The sequence below is a fragment of the Rhipicephalus sanguineus genome, chromosome 3 (genome assembly GCF_013339695.2).
Source record: "Rhipicephalus sanguineus isolate Rsan-2018 chromosome 3, BIME_Rsan_1.4, whole genome shotgun sequence".
Lineage (NCBI taxonomy): Eukaryota > Metazoa > Arthropoda > Arachnida > Ixodida > Ixodidae > Rhipicephalus > Rhipicephalus sanguineus.
The window spans coordinates 25,102,747-25,123,351 of NC_051178.1; the positions used below are offsets into that span (position 1 = coordinate 25,102,747).

At 47.4% G+C, this 20,605-nt stretch overlaps 1 protein-coding gene across 1 annotated transcript in view; it reads right to left on the reverse strand.

Annotated features, from left to right (window-relative positions):
* LOC119386503 (uncharacterized) overlaps positions 1–14,574 on the reverse strand; it is a 35,898-nt gene extending 21,324 nt beyond the window's left edge. Inside the window, exons 1-4 of the mRNA XM_037653769.2 lie at positions 14,455–14,574; positions 13,816–13,933; positions 11,559–11,701; positions 5,365–5,470 (exon numbers count right to left, since the gene is read on the reverse strand). Coding sequence (XP_037509697.2) covers positions 5,365–5,470; positions 11,559–11,701; positions 13,816–13,933; positions 14,455–14,512 — 425 coding nt within the window. The 5' untranslated portion in view covers positions 14,513–14,574. The remainder of the gene's footprint in view (positions 1–5,364; positions 5,471–11,558; positions 11,702–13,815; positions 13,934–14,454) is intronic.
* Between the last annotated feature and the right edge of the window lie 6,031 nt (positions 14,575–20,605).

The following is a 20,605-nucleotide window of genomic DNA, read 5'->3' on the forward strand; positions in this document are numbered from 1 at the left end:
CAGACGTAGGCGGCTAGATAGATAGATAGATAGATAGATAGATAGATAGATAGATAGATAGATAGATAGATAGATAGATAGATAGATAGATAGAAACGCTCAAAGTGCCAAAGGTTCGATAAGAAATGCTTCGCATTTAAAAATACTCATGAGGCGACGGCATTCGAACGCGCACCCGCAATCCGAAGGCGAGGGTCTTGACCACTCGTCAACCCTTGCTTTTTTAACAAGAAAGTGTTTTATGCCGGGGTCCACCACGGCTCTACTGACGTATTTCCGTCACGGATATGAGAGAGTAACAGAGAGTAACATTCAGAGAGTAACAAGGTAAATGCATGTCCTATAAGTCACCGAACACTTTTTGTAACCTGTACTCGCAACGTTGTCTACGCCATTCCGCTTTCGTGTAAAAGGACGTACGTTGGTCAGACCGGCAGATGTATTAACGAGAGACTGAAAGAGCATCACTATAACGTCACAAAAGCAATCTCAGGTCATTTGGGCATTCATTGCCGAGATTGTGGCGGCATGCCCTTGTTTGAAAACACCTGTATCCTGTATAAGGCGCATAGTAAAATGACTAGAGAAATTGTTGAGGCCTATGAGATTAATAGATTAGAAGAAATGTGGGTTAGTCAGCCTTCCCTCTCGCTTTCACAAAAAGAGTTGCAATATCTTGCTTTGTCGCGTCAATGCTTTTGCTGTGTCGTGATATTGTCCTGTACCCGTGTTCGGTTCAGCGATATAACCACTGATTGTCCATTTGTTGTTTCTGTTGTTTCCGCTCGTTCGGTATATATTTATCGGTTCGAGCGAAAATAAAAACAGTTGAAAGTAGCGCTGTGTCCTTGTCTGTTTTCTTTCTTCGTCCCTGTCTAGTCGCGCTTACCACTCTTCATGGACGGATATGACATTGTAAAATAGAAAGACTAACAGTTGGCAAAGAAAAAACCCAGACAAAAAATCACAGCATATCCACGGAGTGAATGATGATGAGTGGGCGAAGCTGCGGAGGTTCATCGGTAAACCGTGAATCTTCCGTGAATTCTGCCCAGTACATCATCACCGACGTGAGATCGGGCGCGTTTATACTAAAGGTTCGATGAGAGTTATGACGACTTGCAGCTCACTTTAATTTTACATGTACGCTGTGAATTTTCATTGTTTAATCACGCACAGGAGAAATCGCACACACGCACTACCTTGGAGGTCAAAATCCAGTGCCTATATATACGGGGTGGTCAGTGAACGGTTGTGCAGCGCGAGCGGTCGGTTTTTAGGGGCGAAGCTCCTTAAAGCGGCACCCGTTCGTCCCCGTCGTAGTGCGTAACCAGTCTTAACGCTAGTACCAGATCTTGACCTCCAAGGTGGTGCCGGTGGGAGATTTCTCCTGCGCGTTATTGAACAATAAAAAATTCGCAGCGTGCGCATTAACTAAAAGCCGAATTCTTCTGTCTCTCATTCCCCATTAGCAGCCATTGGCATGTTCCAGCAGGAAAAGTTAGTGTAAGTGTTAGCTAAAAGCCGACTTCTTCTGTCTCTCATTCCCATTAGCAGCCATTGTTTACCTCCAAGGTAGTGCCTGGTGAGATTTCTCCTGTGCGTGATTAAACAATAAAAATTTTGTTCAAAACGCCGTTGATCGATGAAATAAACCAACGAAAGACGCCAGATGTTTTCTAAAAGCAAAACGAAAAGACGCCAGATGTTTCTAAAGCAAAACGAAAAGACGCCAGCTGCTTAACGAAAGACGCCAGATGTTTCTCCTCTCCTACGGTCCCCCCCCCCCTATCTTGCCTCGCGGCGCAGCGGCGCTGACGCAGGCAGCGTCGCGAGGCAGCGTCACGGCAGCGTCTTGATTAAAAAAACCGACCGCTCGCGCTGCACAACCGTTCACTGACCACCCCATATATATAGGCACTGGATTTTGACCTCCAAGGGAGTGCGTGTGTGCGATTTCTCCTGTGCGTGATTAAACAATGGAAATTCACAACGTACATGTAAAATTAAAGTGAGCTGCAAGTCGTCATAACTCTCATCGAACCTTTAGTATAAACGCGCCCGATCTCACGTCGGTGATGGTGTACTGGGCAGAATTCACGGAAAATTCACGGTTTACCGATGAACCTCCGCAGCTTCGCCCACTCATCATCATTCACTCCGTGGATATGCTGTGACTTTTTTCAATCAAGACGTTGCCGCGACGCTGCCTCGCGACGCTAGGGGGAGGGACCGTAGGAGAGGAGAAACATCTGGCGTCTTTCGTTAAGTAGCTGGCGTCTTTTCGTTTTGCTTTAGAAACATCTGGCGTCTTTTCGTTTTGCTTTTAGAAAACATCTGGCGTCTTTCGTTAGTTTATTTCATCGATCATCGGCGTTTTGAAGAAAATTTTTATTGTTATCACGCACAGGAGAAATCTCACCAGGCACTACCTTGGTGGTAAACACGGTGTAAGAAAAATAATTTAGGTGTGGACACTCTGCGCCCGCCGCGAAGGAGAGCGCGTCCAGATAATGTTCGCCTTTAATACATGCGCCGGCCGCAGTTTCGTGGGGGGCGCTGCGACATGGGGGCTTAAGAAACCTATTGCGACGAGGCGAACGCGCGTTTTTTTCACCTCACTGCATTTTTTCACGGCGAGTTTTCATACGGCCATGGTGTAAACGGCGCACCCGACGCACATAGCGTCCCTAACAGCGTTGCGTACGTAAATGCGCGGCGTCTTGCTTACAGCGCGTGAGCAGTCTTTCTGCTCACTCACTTCTCACGTGCGCAACGCCGTTACGGACGCTACGCACGCAGCTCGTCTTCTATAGTACATGCGCCGGCCGCGGTTGCGTGGGAGGCGCTGCGACATGGGGGCCGAGAGGAGGAAAGAGGCGAACATTATGTGGACGCGCCGTCGGGCGGAGTGTCCACACCTAAATTATTTTTCTTACACCGTGGTGGTAAACAACGGCTGCTAATGGGAATGAGAGACAGAAGAAGTCGGCTTTTAGCTAACACTTACACTTCTACTAACGTTTCCTACTGGAACATGCCAATGGCTGCTAATGGGGAATGAGAGACAGAAGAATTCGGCTTTTAGTTAACGCGCACGCTGCGAATTTTTATTTTTCAACAACGCACAGGAGAAATCTCCCACCGGCACCACCTTGGAGGTCAAGATCTGGTACTAGCGTTAAGACTGGTTACGCACTACGACGGCGACGAACGGGTGCCGCTTTAAGGAGCTTCGCCCCTAAAAGTTCCGTCACCGGGAGTCGAACTTGCGACCTCTCGCTCCGCAGCGCGGAGCGCGAAACCATTCGGCCACAGACGGCACGTTCTTTGCCATGCTAACGGCGAGCTATCAGATGTGAAGCATCTTATGGCGGAGCTCAATCCGGTAGTGTTAGTGGTGGTGGTGTGCGGCGTGACCACCCTTACTGCGCATGCGCAAACCTTCTCCACTTCCCCTCTCCACTCCCTCTCTCCCCTTTCCCTCTCCACATCACCTCTCCCCTTCTCTTTCCCTCTCATTTCCCTTTCCCACCCCCTCTCCACATTCCCTCTCAACTCCTCCTCTCCCCTCCCATCTCTCCTCCCCTTTCCCCTTCTCCCTTCCCCCTCTCCACATCACATCTCTCCTTCCAATTACCCCTCCCCCTCTCCATTCCCCCTCTCCACTTCCCCTTTCCCCCTCTCCACTCCACCTCTGAAACGCGGGCTCTACATGCCGAAACTGCTTCGCATCGCCTCATGGTCCCCTTTAGCGGGAGATGGTGTGATTTTTTATATACACTATTTACCGATGGCGATACTCGGAGATCGGTGGCACTTCAGCCTGTTTTCGTTATCACTAGCGAGACGGCGCGAAGGGCTGGAAGAGCGCGCTTTAAACGTCGTCGCCCCATGCGAATGAGCGCGCGCCTCTACAGGGCGAGGTCGCTCGTTTACGGGCTTATCTCGTGATGGCGGTGGTGTGTACGTCTTGCGCTCTCACCACAAGTTTGCGTTCAGAGCACGAAGGTCACTTGGCTCATCGCAGCGGCCGCTTTTGCGAAAGCAGCGCGATGCTCAAACAGAAATAAGCTAGTTCGCGCTCATCGTGTGTATGTTCGTTCGGTGCGCCCTTTCTGCTTGAGCTGCGCGTTGCAAGTTTGGAGCTGCTTGCCGTTCTTCGCGTGACATTACAATTTTTTACTGTAGCATTCATCCCTTCGCGCTTGGGGCAAAAGAATGCACAACAAACGCTCAACTACGTCTGTGAAGACACGTTTCACTTTCGTGTTATATCGATTCCTATTACAGAGGGATCAGCCATGTCTTTTCTCTTTATCTCGTCTGTCCTGACACGCTGACAGAACATAACATAGCATTGTAGTAACATATGTATAGCAGGGGAGCAGAAAAGGGAAGTGAGGATGAGGAGAAACGATGTTAGGGTGAGGCGGAGGGAAATGAGGAGGGGAGAGAGCAAAGCATATCATATAAAAATGAGAAATATACAAATAGACAGAAAGAAATGCAGAAAGAGGGAGAGAATAAAAGAAAGAGAAAGGAAGAAATAGAGAGAGAGAAAAAGATAGAAAGGAAGAGAAAGAACTAGGAATAAAGAGAGAGAGAAAGAAAGAAAAAGATTGAGATAAACTGAGACAAGAAAGGCAGAAAAAGCAGAGAGGAGAGAGAAAAAGAAAGGGAGGGAGGAAAAGAAGAGAAAAACTAAAGAGAAACAAAGAAGGCCGGCCAGCTCTTTAGAAAAATATAGATAATTTGGTTGCCCAGCGAGAGGCGACGCGCCCGTGCTTCGCTGTGCCAAGCTTTGTGCGAATTAGTGCAAACTTCCCGCATTTTTTTCTGTTGCAGTGAACCTCCACATCTATGCTGATTATTCTAAGAAGCATGTTGCCGTACTCGCACAAGGCAACATGAAAAGTCTCTTTGGCCATTGCTAAGGAGAACACAAGCGTAAGCCTATGCTCTGACACGGACCGGCTTTGACGTTTTGAGTCGATTGCATTGTTTCTCTTGCCTAGTTCCTCTTTCGTGGCTACCCCCTAGAAATTTATTTCAGGGGTATAGACACGAAGGAGGAACGTGGTGACTTTCTGATAGATTTCATTGAATGCAATGAATGGTTGCAACATAAGGTGTCTTTGTTTTACTTGGGCTGGACTGCTTACCCTTGTGGACCTACATTGATGCAGGCGAAGGACTACATGGGATTAGTGCTTGCCTGAGTTAGTTGGTTGCACATAGTGAGGAGTATTGTCTACTGCTATAAAAAAGCGAAAATTATGAATAGACTTTCAGTTGCCAGGTCAGCGGTGTCTCGTCTTCGTTAGCTGGAAATCCTCCTCAGTATGACTACACAGGCCTCACCTGCAAGCAGGTGCCGTGCTTCCTGTGCTCGAGAACTCCTCTAGAGGTTGTGCCATGCACTGTCTGATCACGTCCAGGGGGCTGCAGTCACCGTCCACCACGAAACCTGCGAATTATTGGTGTGCCTATGCGCTCACCGAAGCCGGCACAGAGATCTTTCTAGACAAATAGCTCGGAAGGATGCATTAGATCATGGGACCTGTGGCTCAAAAAAACATCGACATACACTCTTTAAAAACTACCGAAAGAAAGGTAGTAACGGCAACATTTCCTACCCCCTTGACACGTTTACTACCTTTCGCTAACGTTTTATCTTTTAGAGGTCGCAAATTTTGTCGTTACTACTTACCGTGTCATGGTTAGTAGAGCTTTGCGTAAGTGAAGAGTTCCTAAACGTTACTAACTCTGTCATGCTGTAATTGTGAGTGTTATAAAAAAATTTTGCCAAACTATAATCTCCTAATTACGTTAGAATAACAGTTTTGTCCTCGTATATGCAGGTAGTGAGGTATAAAAACCCGAGTGCAAAACATCAAGTGCAAGCCTGAGTTCATGATTAGCTCACACGTACAACGTGCGGTACACAAAAGTAGGGCTCTGTTGCCACGCCCGCTTCATGTTTTATTTTGATGTATTCGGGTTTGACCAGCAAGGATGGTTAGCAACGCTCGGCGCAGACCGTGCCGCAGTGTTCGGGAAGCTTCGCGATTGTAGTAGATCATTTTGTTAAGATTGCCCGCAGGACGCGAATAGACTAGATTATTCCGGAGCATGCACTACCACCAGTGATAAGACTGGAAAGTTCGATGACTGATGTATAAAAGAACGCGCGTCCCAGCCATGAGCAGTTGATCGACGGTCGACGGTCGCCACTATCAGTGTATTGCTGTAGTTTGACTTTCAGTTTCCCATCCGCAAGTTCGGTCAAATAAAGAGTTTCATCTCTGACGTGCTGACTGCTGCCTTCGTCGACGTCACGACCACGTGACAATATAGTAGGGTTCGTATATCTTTTCGATATGTCTTTGCATATCGGTAGCCTGTCATGGCCTCAAGTGACCTGGCCTCCACAGCTCTGGCATGGTGCCCCCTATGTCCGGGCAACATGGGAGGCTCCTTGTCCAGGCCGCCCTTGCGGAATTTTCACACGCGCAGGCATGGGTTGACTGGAAAAAACAGTGTCACGGTGTCTTTCGGGTGTCCCTACTTTTCCTTCCTCGATTTTACGAACTTCCGGATTTAACGAAAAAAGATGGTTGATCCCTCTGTCATAGGAATCGGTATAACACAAAAGTGAAACGTGTCGTCACAGAAGTAGTTTATTGTTTATAGTGCACTGGTCTATGGGAGCTTGTTAAATGTCTACTGTTGTTTGGCACATATAGCATCGCTTGATATAGACGCATCGCACTCACGTTGACGCCTATAGTGGCACATCTCCGTACCGAGGACAAATGTCCATGATCATGATTTAACTCTTGCGGCAGCTGACGTTCTTAACATATACGTGGACAGCGCATATGGTGAATCCCGCGCGAAGATGGCATCAAGCAAATAATACGCACTGATACTCGATATGCACTCCTTCAAAGCGTCGTGAAATGCAAAAAGAAACGCTACGCGCGCCGCGTCTTCCCTCTAGCCTGGCCGTTACTTCTCGCAGGGCGAGCGGGGAACGCGGTGCGACAGCCAGGCGAGCGTCGGAGAGCTATTTGTCGATATGGATGGATGCTATGAGCGAGGCTTGCGCTAAAGCCGCCACGTCACGGTGTGTTAAACCGTTGACGAAATTAAACCTGTATTGGAAACGCGCCGAATGGGACGGTCGTTGCAGCGGCGCATTTTTTGTTTGTTTTTATCGAGCCTGGTGGCCCCGTTATAAAGGGGACACTCATAGCATTCATCCATCCAAGAGCACTGTGAGAGGCAAGTGTGAAAGATAAAAGACGCATTCATGTCGCCTCCGCAATGTGTTTGGCGGTCGCTCAGGGGGCTAAACGCCCGCCAGCCATCGTCGCGGACCGAGAGGTCATGGGTTCGATTCCCGTCAACGGAAGTCTTTCTTATAGTTTTCTTTTCCATCTGATGGCGTTCATTTTGCTGACGTACTTCCGTGACGGAAATACGTCATGAAAGTCTTGGTGGACCCCGTCATAAAACACTTTCGTGTTAAAAAAATTGCGGGCAGTTTGCACTAAGTCGCGCAATGCTTGGCACAGCGAAGCACGGACCCGTCGCCGCTCGTACTCCCCGTCGACCAACACATCTAGCTTCGAAATGCGCGGCTTCCTCTTCGTGAGTACGCAGCCACTCTGTGCACTATAGAGCGGACGTTGCGAGCGATGTTTCTGTCGGTGGGCGTGGCTAAGCCAGGTGGTGTGGTATCTGGTCGCTAGAGAACGCGATGCTTGCTTCCTCTTTCTTTCTATCTTTTTCTTCTCTCTCTAGTTCTTTCTCTCTCTTTCGTTGATGTTCTCTCTGTCTCTCGCTCTTTTTTTCTGCGTTTCGTCGTCTCTATTTCTCTCTTTGTCATTCTTTCTGTGCTACGCTTTACTCCCTCCCATTCTCCTTTCCCTCCTCCTCACCATCACATCTTTCCTCCTCACGCTCACTTCCCTTTCCCACCAGCTTGCTATACTATACTATGCAAGGCTATGCTATGCTATGCTATGCTAGCGTGCCTGGATAGCCGAGTGGTTAGGACGCTCACCTTCGGATCGAGGGTACGTGGTTTCGAATCCCGCCTTGTGACAGACAGACAGACAGCGAACTTTATTTGATCCTGAGGAGTTACTGACAGGATCCCCTAATGGGAGACCATTCTCCCATTAGGGGTTCCTGAAGAATTTTTTTTTAAAGCGAAGCTGCTTAGCAAACCGTCCCTTGTGAATCGATCGCCGAAAGCTATCACCATCTTAACAGGTATGTGGCACTGTTCGCCTGCCTTAGAACGAGGACAGAGATAGAGAGAGAAAGAAAGAAAGAAACAAACAGAGAGACGGAAATAAAGATATAAAGAAAGATAAAGAAAAAACTCTTGCCGAAAAAAAAATTCCTTAATCGTTTTTCACATGAGCTCAAGCACATTGCCAATCGGTTTGGTGTAGCGGTTGTTTTCTGTGCACCCAACAAGACTAAACGTATCTGTCGTGCGGTGGACCAAAAATTTGGCAAAAAACTAAGAAGAAAATATGTGTTTCCTTTTCAGAAGAAAGCGGAAAGTTCGTGACGTGCAGGATAGGGGCAGTTTATTTATTGCCCTTAACCTGCCGTCGTGTATATATAGGTCAGACTGGTCGGTGCATTAACACTCGCCTTAATGAACATATGAAGTCATTGGACAATAGCAATCACTCCCACCTAGCCGAGCATTGCAGGAACTGGCAATGTCATCCTGTGTGGTGTGACACTAACATTTTGTTTTATCACAAAGGCAAGCTAACTCGGGAAATAGTTGAAGCTTCTCATATCAGAAGGTGTGCTGATAAATGCGTAAGCAACCCATCGATTGTACTAACAGACAAGGAGTTCACCGCTTTCTAAAACCTACCATAGCCATCTGTAACATATTGAGCGCGCGCTCGCGTCAAGGAGAAGTCTTCTTCGTCTTGTTCTTCGACCGCCTTGATGATACGCGCAGAGCATTTTAGGGGCCCCGGCTGCCGTATGCTGTCCTAGCTTGGCGTAACGCAGACAAAACCATGTGTGCTGCCACGCGCTAGCGCGTTCGGGCCTGTGTAAGGGGCTGAGTGAGACGCTGTGGCCTCTCCCCCTTACACTCTCTCAGCAATCATGTGATGGCGTCGGCGAACGAGATTCTGCAGAAGCGCGATGAACCAACGCGTTGTATCCTAGTCAAAACGTCGCGTTCGAGCCTGTGTAAGGGGCTAGGTAAGACGCTGTGGCCTCTCCCCCTTACACTCTCTCAGCAATGACGTGATGGCGTCGGGGAACGAGATTCTGCAGACGCGCGATGAACCCGCGTGGCGTGCTCCAACAAAAGTTCGGGACGAGTAACAGCAACAGCAACTACAGTGATTTCATGGTGCGTTCCACATGCAAGGACGCGTTAACATCGGGCAAGGTACCCGTGATGAACGGAGCTTTAAGTCGACCCATGCGCTCCTTCGCATCCCCACATGGTTCCCTTTAGTTGGGAGATGGTGAAATTTTTTGAGTCGTACTTGACTTTTACATTCTGCTGCACGTTGTAGATGCCACTTCTGCAAAATTACTGTCATGATGTGCTTCTTTTGTTTTCTTTTTGCTTGTTTGTTTGGTTTTTTTTACTCACATGCGCTCTTGAGCTACCCTGGGTACTTCCGTGTACTTCCTTCAATAAACTGAGTTCTGAGTTCGCGGCCGTTTGTCTTCTGGCCTTTCGTTTTCGTGTATTGTGTGCGCGCCGAAATGTTTCCAATAATGTCCTCAAACCAACTCGCCCAGCTCTCCATGCTATTACATAATGTAATAGATATGGGCCCAAGGTTTTCCAGAGCCAATTTCTTCCCTGGTTTCGGGATCACGATGATAACAGCGTGTCTCCATTGCTGTGGTATCGCTGCTTTTTCCCAATGGTCATTTATAAACTTCGTTAGGGCTGTCATAGATTCATCGTTCACGTTTCTGATCATGGAATTTGATATTTGATCTGCTCCTGCCCCTGTGTTCTGTTTTGTACTGGCGATTGCTGCTGTATCTTCTGCTTCCGTGAAGGGTTCATCCATTCCTGAGTGTGGGTGTCCACTGTAATCAAGGTGGCATGGAGGTATCGAGGCTCTATCACCGAAGCATTTGCTACGGACTGCTTCAAGAAGTTGGTCTTTTGTGCCTGGGTATGAGTTCAACAATCTCTACAAGTTCTTTTGTCCTTCGCCTCTTGTTTTGAGGGGGTTGATCATAGCTCTGAGGATGCTCCACGTTTTCACTGTCCCTAGTGTTCCCTTTAATGATCCACAGAAGCGTTCCCAGTTGGCTGTTAAAGTTGATTAGCGTATTCTTCGGCCACTTGTGTTAAAGGGACACTAAAGGCCAATATTAAGTCGACGTTGATTGTTGAAATAGCGGTCCAGAAACCTCGTATTGCTACTTTTCTGCCAAGGAAGAGCTTATTTTGAAATAAAATCACGTTTTAGTGGTCCGAATTGCGTTAGCGCACTTTAAATCATCCGCCTGAAAGCGGTCTATCTCACGTCACTGTTGCAGTGCCCAACGTTGCCCGCCTTTACTGCGCGGCGGCGTGCACTGGCGGCGTGCGCCATTCGGGCATCCGGCAACTTCACATGCATGCGGCATTTTGTCGAACTTTCTGTCAGAGCAACTTTCACGAGCGCGCAAAACACACGCGGCAGTACGCGATACCAAAACAACCCCTGAGAAGCGACCGCGTGAGCGAAGCAGGGCGTCGGGCGAAGCGCAGTTCGGCGAAAACGGAACCTTTGAACCACGCGCGCCGTTCCCCATGGCAACGCGAAAGAGGTTCTTTTTTCCATGAATCAAACAGAAACGAGCAAGCAGCCTTTTATTACGTCTCTTGATGCACGGAAGGTTCTTTTTTTTATTGCAGCTAGTTTGATTACGATTGATTAATTGTAGTCAGACTCTCTCACGTCATCGGGATCACATCCAAAATGTCCCACTCGTGGCGCTCATCGTGTGATACATTTCGTTTAATTTCTCGGTAAGTAGGGCACTGCTGTTGATAATATTGCCGTTTTAGACGTTGTCATACATTGAGCTTTCACTCTGACATAAATTGTCATTTGCCTTCAGTGTCCCTTTAAGTCTTTGATTTTCATTTTGAGCTTGCGGTTGCGCTTCTGTGCTTCCATCTTTTGGTCAGGCTTCTTCTTGCATCCCACAGGTGCAGTAGGTGAAAATGCATCTTATACAATCGCTGGCCGGCTGCTTAGCTTGAAACCGATTCCCACAATCTGCCGAATTTTTTCTGAGGCTTCCTAACCATTTGGTTAATAAGCTTCTTCCTCTTCTACCTCATGCCTGGAGGGAGAAGCTTGGAAAGAAGCAGTGCCTGTGTACTGGCACATTTCGCCGGTGGAGGACGCTGTTGAGTCAGTCAGTTACTAGTTTACAAAGCGAAGCAGGCCTTCTTGTGCTACGCGCATAAATGCTGTCACGTTTACAGGCCCGAACGCAACGTTAACAGTAAACGAAGGCAGTAGCGAGGTACTCACTCTTGAGCAACCGACGATGTGGGTCGTCGCACAGCTCGGCGCTCACTTCGCGGTAGAAGCGCTCCAACCGATCGACTAACTCCTCCCCTCGGCAGGCCTTGGTCTCCGCTTTGCTGGAACACGACGAGAACTCCCAGTAGTGGCTGCACACGAGAATGGAGAGAATAAAACGAGCGGCCACGCACCCAGATTACATTTAAATGTGTCGATGGTAAATGTGTACGTGTTGCTTGTAATAATTGTTTGGCATCGAAGTAGTACGAGCTGTAAGTTATCACCTTGATTAAACTCTCTTTTGGGTAATATTAATGGCGCAATATAAGTGCTAAAGTATACTTTACCAGTATCCCTCAAGAGGGAGATATATATTGTCACGGGCATATTACCCGCACTTACTTATGATGCAGAAATATGAAGACTTACGACAAGGGGTGAACTTAAATTCAGGGCGACGCAGCGAGCCATGGAAAGAAAAATGATAGGTGTAACCTTAAGGGACAAGGAGAGAGCAGAGTCGGTCAGGGAACAAACGGGGGTTAAGGATCTCAGACGAAACGGGCAGGGGTAGGGGATGCAGCGAGAAGACAAGATAATCGCTCCTCATAAAGAGTAAGGGACTGGATCCCGAGGAATAGGCAAGCGTGGGAGGGGGGCAGGAAGTTATGTTGGTCGATGATTAAGTTTGCAGGGACAACTCCGACGCAACAAGCACCGTACCGGGTTAATTGGAGAAACACGGGAGATGTCTTCGCCCTGCAGTGGGAGCAGTCATGCTGATGATGATAATGGTGATCAAAACGGCTCATAAGAATTGTATTTTGCCATAATATTTAAAATATTACATCGACATTCGGTAACCAAACACACAGCTCGGGCTGGACGCGCCGTACGAGTGAACATGAATGCAACATGTAGTTTGCCGTAATATAATGAAAGACAATGACGGGTGGCGGTGGTCATTACCGCAAGCTTCCCTTTCTTTTTCCCCTATATTATGTATTACATGTAAGCTGTACAATTAGGGCGAACAGACATTCTTCGCCAATTGCTGAGAAACGGTTGTACGTACAGACACGACTATTAAACATTTTTTTGTCACAGCGAAACTGTGTACGGGTATAGGGTTACTTCCAGTGCATCAACAAAGAGGTATGCGAGGCACGCAAACTGTGCAAACCACACCACTCACCACTGGTCGACTAAAAATGAAGAAGGGAACGCAATGGCGGCGAGCACCAATTAGGATCATGCACGAAGCGCCAAGAGCATCCGGCAAGCCTGAACAAGACGACTCATATAGTGGAGAACGTGGCAAAAAACTCTATACTTCCGAAATGGATAACTTCCAAATATGCCAAATTCAAGAGGAATTTTCTGGACAGATCTTTCGCATTTAGTGGCGGTGTGTGCCACATTCTCCGCTATACGCGTCGTCTTGTCCAGGCTTGCCGGATGCTCTTGGCGCTTCGTGCACGAATCTAATTGGTGTTCGCCGCCATTGTGTTCCCTTCTTCATTTTTAGTCGACCAGTGGTGAGTGGTGTGGTTTGCACAGTTGGCTATGGTTAGAAATTGTGAGTCACTTCTGTGTCATGTGCTCAACAGCTTCGCTGGTCATCCAACTTCATCGTATGGAATGACTCCTCAATTTTTAAACGCGAATGCATTTCTTAGTCGGGCTATGTCAGGCGTCCGGCGTTGTCCGCGCGCCGGCAGGTGTTATCTCTCCGCTCTCACTCCCTCTCCCATAACAACAGCTGCGGGCGCGCGCGCTTATCCTCGCCCCTAGCAACCGGAGCATGTGGTGCGAGGGAGTGTAGGAGAGGGTAGGTGCAGTGCTTCGGCGCTCCTTCTCTCGCCGTTCACTCTCTCTCCTCCCTGCGCCCCACTCTCCCGTCCGCTCGCGCCTCACTCTCGACCGTTCGCTGGCTGGGCGCCTCTCAAGAACATCCGGAAATGTGTGCTCGAGACGCCGCTGTGAAACGCCAACGGCGACCACAAGATTATGGCCGTCAGGTACAATGGCAACACAAACAGGTGCTGATGAATGTGTAAATAGATGGTTACGGTACAAATCCTCGTCTCGTCATTAATTTATGCCATTAAAATTACTACGCCGTGTACTCTCAGCGCAAGAAATGCATTCGCGTTTCCTCAAGATTCCCTTCGAGTAGGTGGGGGCATTTTTTTTTGTTCATGGCCGTCTTTTGACTCATGCCCGCTGTCGCATGCTTCCTCGCTTATTGTGAGTCCTTCACCTGCAGAAGGTGGCCGCTGCATCACCGCCTTGAGCGCGGGAGGCAAAAAACAGCGGCACGCTGTCCATGATGTCCTCGTAGCAAGCACGAACCTTGGCCAGGTCGCAGGTGGTGGCCGCTGCGTGTGTGTAGATGCACGAAGGTCGACAAACGCGCTACTCAGTACACGGTTACATTTTAGGCTGAAGCAGCGCGAACAAAAGAGGCCAAGTTATAATAGACGGACACGAGCGCTTACTCCCAACTAAAAGGTTTATTGGAAGAAGCGAGTTGGCCAGACTGTTATGTCGTGGCGGCTGCGCAGTTGGCTTGAGTTTTGTTCTTCTTTTATGTATTCTTCCAACACACTTTTCAGTTGCAAGTAAGCGCTTGTTGTATCCGTCCAACTTCGGCTTTGTTGTTTGAGCTCCTTCACTCTAAAACGTGTACTTGTTAAAGAAAAATAGGAGCACACAACATGCAATAAATATTCCCAAACTACTTCCACTCACTGCCAAAATAAAGCTAGAAAGTCGGTAACACAAAAGATGTGCAATATAAAGACCCCAGTATTAGAACTAGAATGCGTCAGTATAAAAGTAAATCGAAGCAACAAGATTTAAATGTTCGTGCAAAACTCGAGTTGGTGGCTGTGCCTACCTCTCGTGGCAGTGGAAGTACAGGCGAGTACCAGGGCAAACAGTATTGCTAGCGGCATAGTGTACTCCGATGGAATAGCGCCGGCAGACCTTCTTCAAAGACCGACTCAAATTATCTGGCACATTGAATGCATTGTCTCGACTCGCACGGCACTCATATCTTTGCGATATGTGGGCAATCACACGCCACTCTGTGTTTCCCGCTAAATACGCTTCATGCGATAAGAGACTGCACTTTTATCACGTACGCAATAGAAACATCAGAAGCGGAGTGCCCAACTAGCTCGCCATTGAAGTTGAATACGCCATAACGAGAAAAGCGATGCAGACATTGATTTGTGAAATGCACGAGCGATAAAGATCAAAATAAGCAGGTGTAGAAAAATTATGTTATTCTTGGTGGAAGTCAGTTTCCCCACAACACTCGCAGGCCACAGAATTAAGTTGTTTGGTATGATCACAGAGAGTGAACCCAACTGTCTCTAGAACTGAACATATAAATGCTTCAATATGTTACAGAAATAAATATACCATTCAGAATGTATTTCGGGTATTTGCTCAATGAGCCGGTCCAATCAAGCACTAAAAATGGGCATTTTGGAAATAAATTTTCAGAAACAGCTGGAGATGTAAAGAGATAAAGATATGCGATCTCAAAGCAAATAAGTCTAACTGCAACGCAGAACATTGGTTCACTCACTGCACTAAGAACCACAGGCACGACAATGCCATATTTTATTTGCTCACCTACTTGCCCTAAAAACTAGGTAAAATATATGCGTCTTTGCCAACGCAACAGACTCTTAATGCATAACTAAGCGAATGAAACCTGAATGTTAGCTTAAAGATACCAAGGTGAACCTTCACTGATTCTCGAGCAGGTAGCCTCACGCACAGGTGCCTCGTGAAACACGATAGTGTTTAATGCCGGGGTCCACCGGGACTTCAGTGACATATTTTCTTCACGGAAATCACGTCAAAAAATGCGCATGATCAGATGGAAAAGAAAAACTTGAAGAAAACAAGTTCCATCAGCAGGAGTCGAACCCAGGAAAACAGATGCCGGGCACGCTATGCACTGCGCCACGGTCACACACTCCAGAGGCTTTGCAAACGTGTCTTTTATATCTCACGCTTTCCTCTCACAGTGCTCTTGATCAGCGGGATTGTGTCGCCGTCTGGGAGCGGTACACCGAAGTAATGCCTCATGACCTTGGACTACTTGGACGCCGCGATTAGGTCCTGCAACGCATAGAGTTTCCTAATATTAACTAGAGGGGACTCTGGCGCTGCGATCGTTCAGCTACCACGGGAATGATGGGTAGTACACAACTTTGCCTAGTCTTCGTGCTTGCGGCTTCAAACGTACTTGTGGCTTTGTTTATTGCTATGTTTTAGTTTTCTTTCGGATAAAAGAATGGATCGTTGTGAACTTCGTGACCAGATTTGAAGCGCTGAGCCTAAACAAGTTAAAGTGGTGAAGTGAAACTGCTGACTTTTGCTGAACTTCGTTTTGCGACAAAGCTGATGCAGCCGACGCGGAGCCAAACGGAGCCGAAAGTACGAAGTTTAGACAAATTTTTGTACTACCCATCATTCCCATGCTGGCTGAAGCGTCATGCGTTGCGGCTCCCATAGACACTAGCGCCAGAGTTCCCTCTAGTAAGTATTGTAGGAAACTCTATGCTGCAACGCGTCGTTGCTACGCATCCATCCCATTCGGCGCGTATTAAATAGGAGTAGCGCAATTTTGTCAACACACACCGCGAGGTGGTGTCCTTAGCCCAAGCCTCGGCCTCGCTCATAGCAACCATCCATATTAAAAATAGTTCTGCCTCTGCGACACGCACCAGCATCGCCTGGCTCACGGTGTATATGTTACACCGTGACCTGGCTGTAACACCGCGTTCCACGCTTACGCTCGCCCTGAAAAAAATTGCGGCCGGGATCGAGGCTAGACACGACACGCGTTGTATTTCCTTCTAGTCCCACCGTGGTGTTCAATAACTCAACATGCGACGGGATGGCGGCATTAGCCCAAGTTCCGCGTCTAACCAGGGACGCTCTTCTGGCTGTCACACCGCTTTCTGTGATTACGCTCTCACCGTTAACTACTACAGCTACCCCAAATGTTTGTTTATTAATTGATCAAGGACGTTATTCGCCGGAATGGAGATGTCCCACCAAGTGTCATCGTGGGTGCATCCGCGTCAGGGTTGCCGTTAGGCAGGTTTTAAAAGGAGCCAGAATCCAAGCTAAAAGTAGCCAAAAGTAGCCATGCCATATAATCTTAGCGCCAAATTTGTAGCCAAATAGAACACGTGATATTATGAATAGAGTTTCTTTTATAATTAAACAATAAATAATATTCTAAATCAGCGCAACAGTAAAGAGCACAAAATTCCTTCCTTTCTGCTTCGTGTTCAAGCCAAGGCACATTGGAAATGAATAAATAAATAAATTATTTAATGGTTAGTCCGCGTGCACGTTGCTTATCTGGGATAGATCGAGTTCTTTCCAGAGTAATTTTGGCACATTCTATCTAACAACTTATTAGGAACGACAAACGTTGACGCAGTTTTTCCTTGAAGTCGTAAACCAAACTTGATTCGTAGAATCGCCATGAGCAAGTCCAGCTTCATTTTGTTGCGGATATCAGTTTTGGTCACGTTTACACAAGAGAATACGCGCTCGGCATCGGCATTAGAAACTGAAAGTGTTAAAATTCTCAGTGCACCCAGCGCCAAGTGCGGAAAAGGGCATTCACCAGAAGTGTCCTTGTAAGATGCCGCTGCGTGCCAAAATGTCAAAGATAATGTGTGACAAGTGCACCGCAAATTTTCTGAAGCTGCCGTATTTCTGACTCCAGCTCGATCGAGGAACATCCGAAAAAATGCGGCGGCAGCTTCAGTATGCTTTCACGGCTCTTCGTGCTGTCTATGTCATGCGGATTGACGGCATGCAGCCTCCGTAGTGCAGAGGAAGCATTTGGAAGCCGCTGCTGGAGTTGTATCGCCATTTGCCGCAAGAACTGGAAGCAGCGCTCTCTCACGACCCCTTGGTATTCTACAGGGACTAGTGAAAGCTCTTCTCTCAAGACGTCACCTAAGTCCGCTACCTCTGGTTGCAGGAATATAGACTTCATCTTCACCAGGTCTAGCGATAGCAGGCTCGCTGTTGAGTTGTGCCTCAACACTAATGAGTGCAAAATTCGTCGCAGAACTTCCAAATACAAGTTTTCAAGCTCTTGAAAGACCACCAATGGGTCGGCTGCGTTTGTCTGGAACATTTTGTTCACCCGTCTCACGCTATGTAGGACTGAGGCAAAAAACACAAGGTAAGCATGATTCGTTCTGTCCCCATACATATCTCGCAAAATGCGCACGTTGTAGCTAGGCTCTTCTGCTTTTTCGAAAAACTGTTTGAGTACCTGATACTGCCCCAAAATTCTTTTGATACTGTCAGCAATAGCAAGCCATCTTGTCTGCGAAAGAGATAAAAGTTTTGGCGGCGGCTCTGCACTTTCATCGTCCACTGACAGACTGGCATAAAGTCTCTTATAAGCACCTTGCCGGCAGCTGCTGTGCGCAAAGAAGCTGTACGTTTCTCTCACCAAGTGCTCGACAGCAGAGGGAAGCGCCTCCATCGATTTGGACGCCACAAGGTCCAGGCTGTGGCAAGCGCATTTTACCAAGACCAATTCCTTGTTGTCCTCACGAAGACGACTAAAGATGGAATTGTGGTTGCCACTCATGGGGTTTGCACCATCGGTACAGAGTCCGAGACAGTTCTTGACTGGCAGGCCGTGTTTATCCAAAGTCTTCATTACGGTGTCGTGAAGTGTTTGCGCCGTTCCGTCAGACAGCTCTACGAGATCAAGCAGCGTGGTTGCAATCTTGTTTTCTGCTGAATTCAGAAGTCGCACCACAATGCACAGTTGCTTTGTCGTGGATATATAAGTTGATTCATCTACCATGAGGGAATAGCTGGAGCCTTTTAGTTGTTTGCCCATGCTTTCCGTGAAATATGGGAAAAGGACGTTTGTAATTATAGCAGTGCACTTCGTTCTGTGCAGGTCGAAATCCTTGAATTCGGAATGGAGAATCTCGCCAAGCTCATCTGCAGCATTTATAGACGTGTGCACGGCAATGTAAAAGGCAATCCTTAACTCTCGGCGAGCCTTTTCATAGTTTGCTTGACCAGAAGAGGCTAGAAGCTGCGGCAATTCTCTTTGCGTACTTGGGATTACTGCGGACTCGCGATGTTTCTTGGTTTCGGCATGACTTTAAGCTCTGTCTGAGGCTTCATGTTCCAGAATACGTCATTGTGACTGCTAGAAGGCAATGAAGTGGTTACTAGCTTGTACGCTTATAACTAAACTCAGCCTACCGAGAAATGTCATTCACTTCTAAAATACGCGAAATTGCTATACATCACTAGGACGAGAGCCAACAGCGCTAAACACGGGACGGAGAAGAACGACAGACGCAAGCGCTGAGTCTGTCGTTGTTGCGTCTGTCGCTTGTGTCTGTCGTTCTTCTCCGTCCCGTGTTTAGCGCTGTTTGCTCTCGTCCTAATCATGTACCAACCAGCCCAGTTAAGCGCACTCCTGTTACATATCAGAATGAGCCTCTCCTTAAAAATTTTTATGCTTTGTTTCACAAAGCTTAGAAGGCATGAGCAATCAATGGTTCCAATGTCAAAGTCGCTCAACGTCTAAAAGAGGGTCGTAACTTTGTTATACGAATACTACCATTTCTTGGATGCCCTCTGCCATCTTTATGAAAGGGAGTGTGAGAGTGCATCACAGGTGGTCTCATCTGGTACATCTCCTGCGGCAGAACGAGATTAGGCAATATTGGTCTGCTTGCACACACCATGTGGAATGTTGTTTCTATAGTTCCAAATTTAACTTGTAGCACGCTTTAAACAATAATATTCAACTTAGAAATAGCATATTATCAACAGTTTCTGAAATGGTTAAAGCATTGATCGTGACGAGCAGCGTGAATGCTATATCAGATTAGATTCCGCTCGCATACACATAAACAAAGAAAGAACTGAATGCGCCAGATTATGTGCAGGCAAGGCGCATTTGCCTTAGCACGTAGCATTGACTTAGTTTATCATCACCAGTATTGGCCGCGAGATCGAGCAGAGTCGCCGCCTGGCGGCTACTGGCTGAAGCGCGCCTAGTGTGGATTGCTCCCTGCGTCGTCTGCTAGCCACGTCGTGTTTGCATGTGCGCGTACGTCCTGCACGTTCTCAAAGGGCGGTTTGTTCTGTTATGTTAGCGCGAGTTTAGCTGCTCATACGTATACCTAACATGGTGTGCAGAAGCAAATGGGCTTGCTCGGCTACATGCGCATTGTAATAAGATCAGTGAGTGCGACTTTCGAGAGGGCTGTGTATTGGTGTCGTACCCTTCGTTCGCCAGAATCATTTCAGTGTTGGTGCCGCTTTCTGATTCAAGCACGTCGTAAAGTGTGCTTGGCATAGTCCCAAACATAAGGGGCATTAAATAGTGTGTGAATGCCGCGTTTTAGCGACTCGGTGGTAAACAAAAGCGAGGCTCATGCACTTTCGCGCTGTTGTTAGGTGTATAACTGCGGCACTGTAGTTCAGGATGAGCTTTAGTTGTGCTTAAGGTGTCCTTTTATTGTACGGTCGTGGTCCCACTACAGCGAAATAGTTCTATCAAGTGAAGTCTGACACTTCGGTACTCAAACTGTCCCCTAAAAAAAGACAATGGAATGACACGGCAGTGATCAAACGGAGTTCCCGCTCGCAATTTTAACTTCGGGCGAAATTTATGCAGAAACACCCGTGTGCTTAGATTTAGATACGCTTTGAAGAACCCAGATGTTTAAAATTAATCCCGACGACGTGCCCTACATTTTTGTCGTATAATGTCACGCAAAACCTCATCTTTTTTTTACATTATCTTGAGCGTTTGTGTGGAGTTGTTATAAATTGATGTAAGGCAGCGGACATGATTAGTTCGAGAAAAAAAAACTCTTATTCCATAAAATAACCGGGCCTTTGTTGCATCACTGTCGTGCACGTAATCAATCGATGAAAACTCTGTGCTAAACACTCTTACATGCGTATGCGTATTCGCGCGAACAGTGCTATTGAACTCATTGCACAGG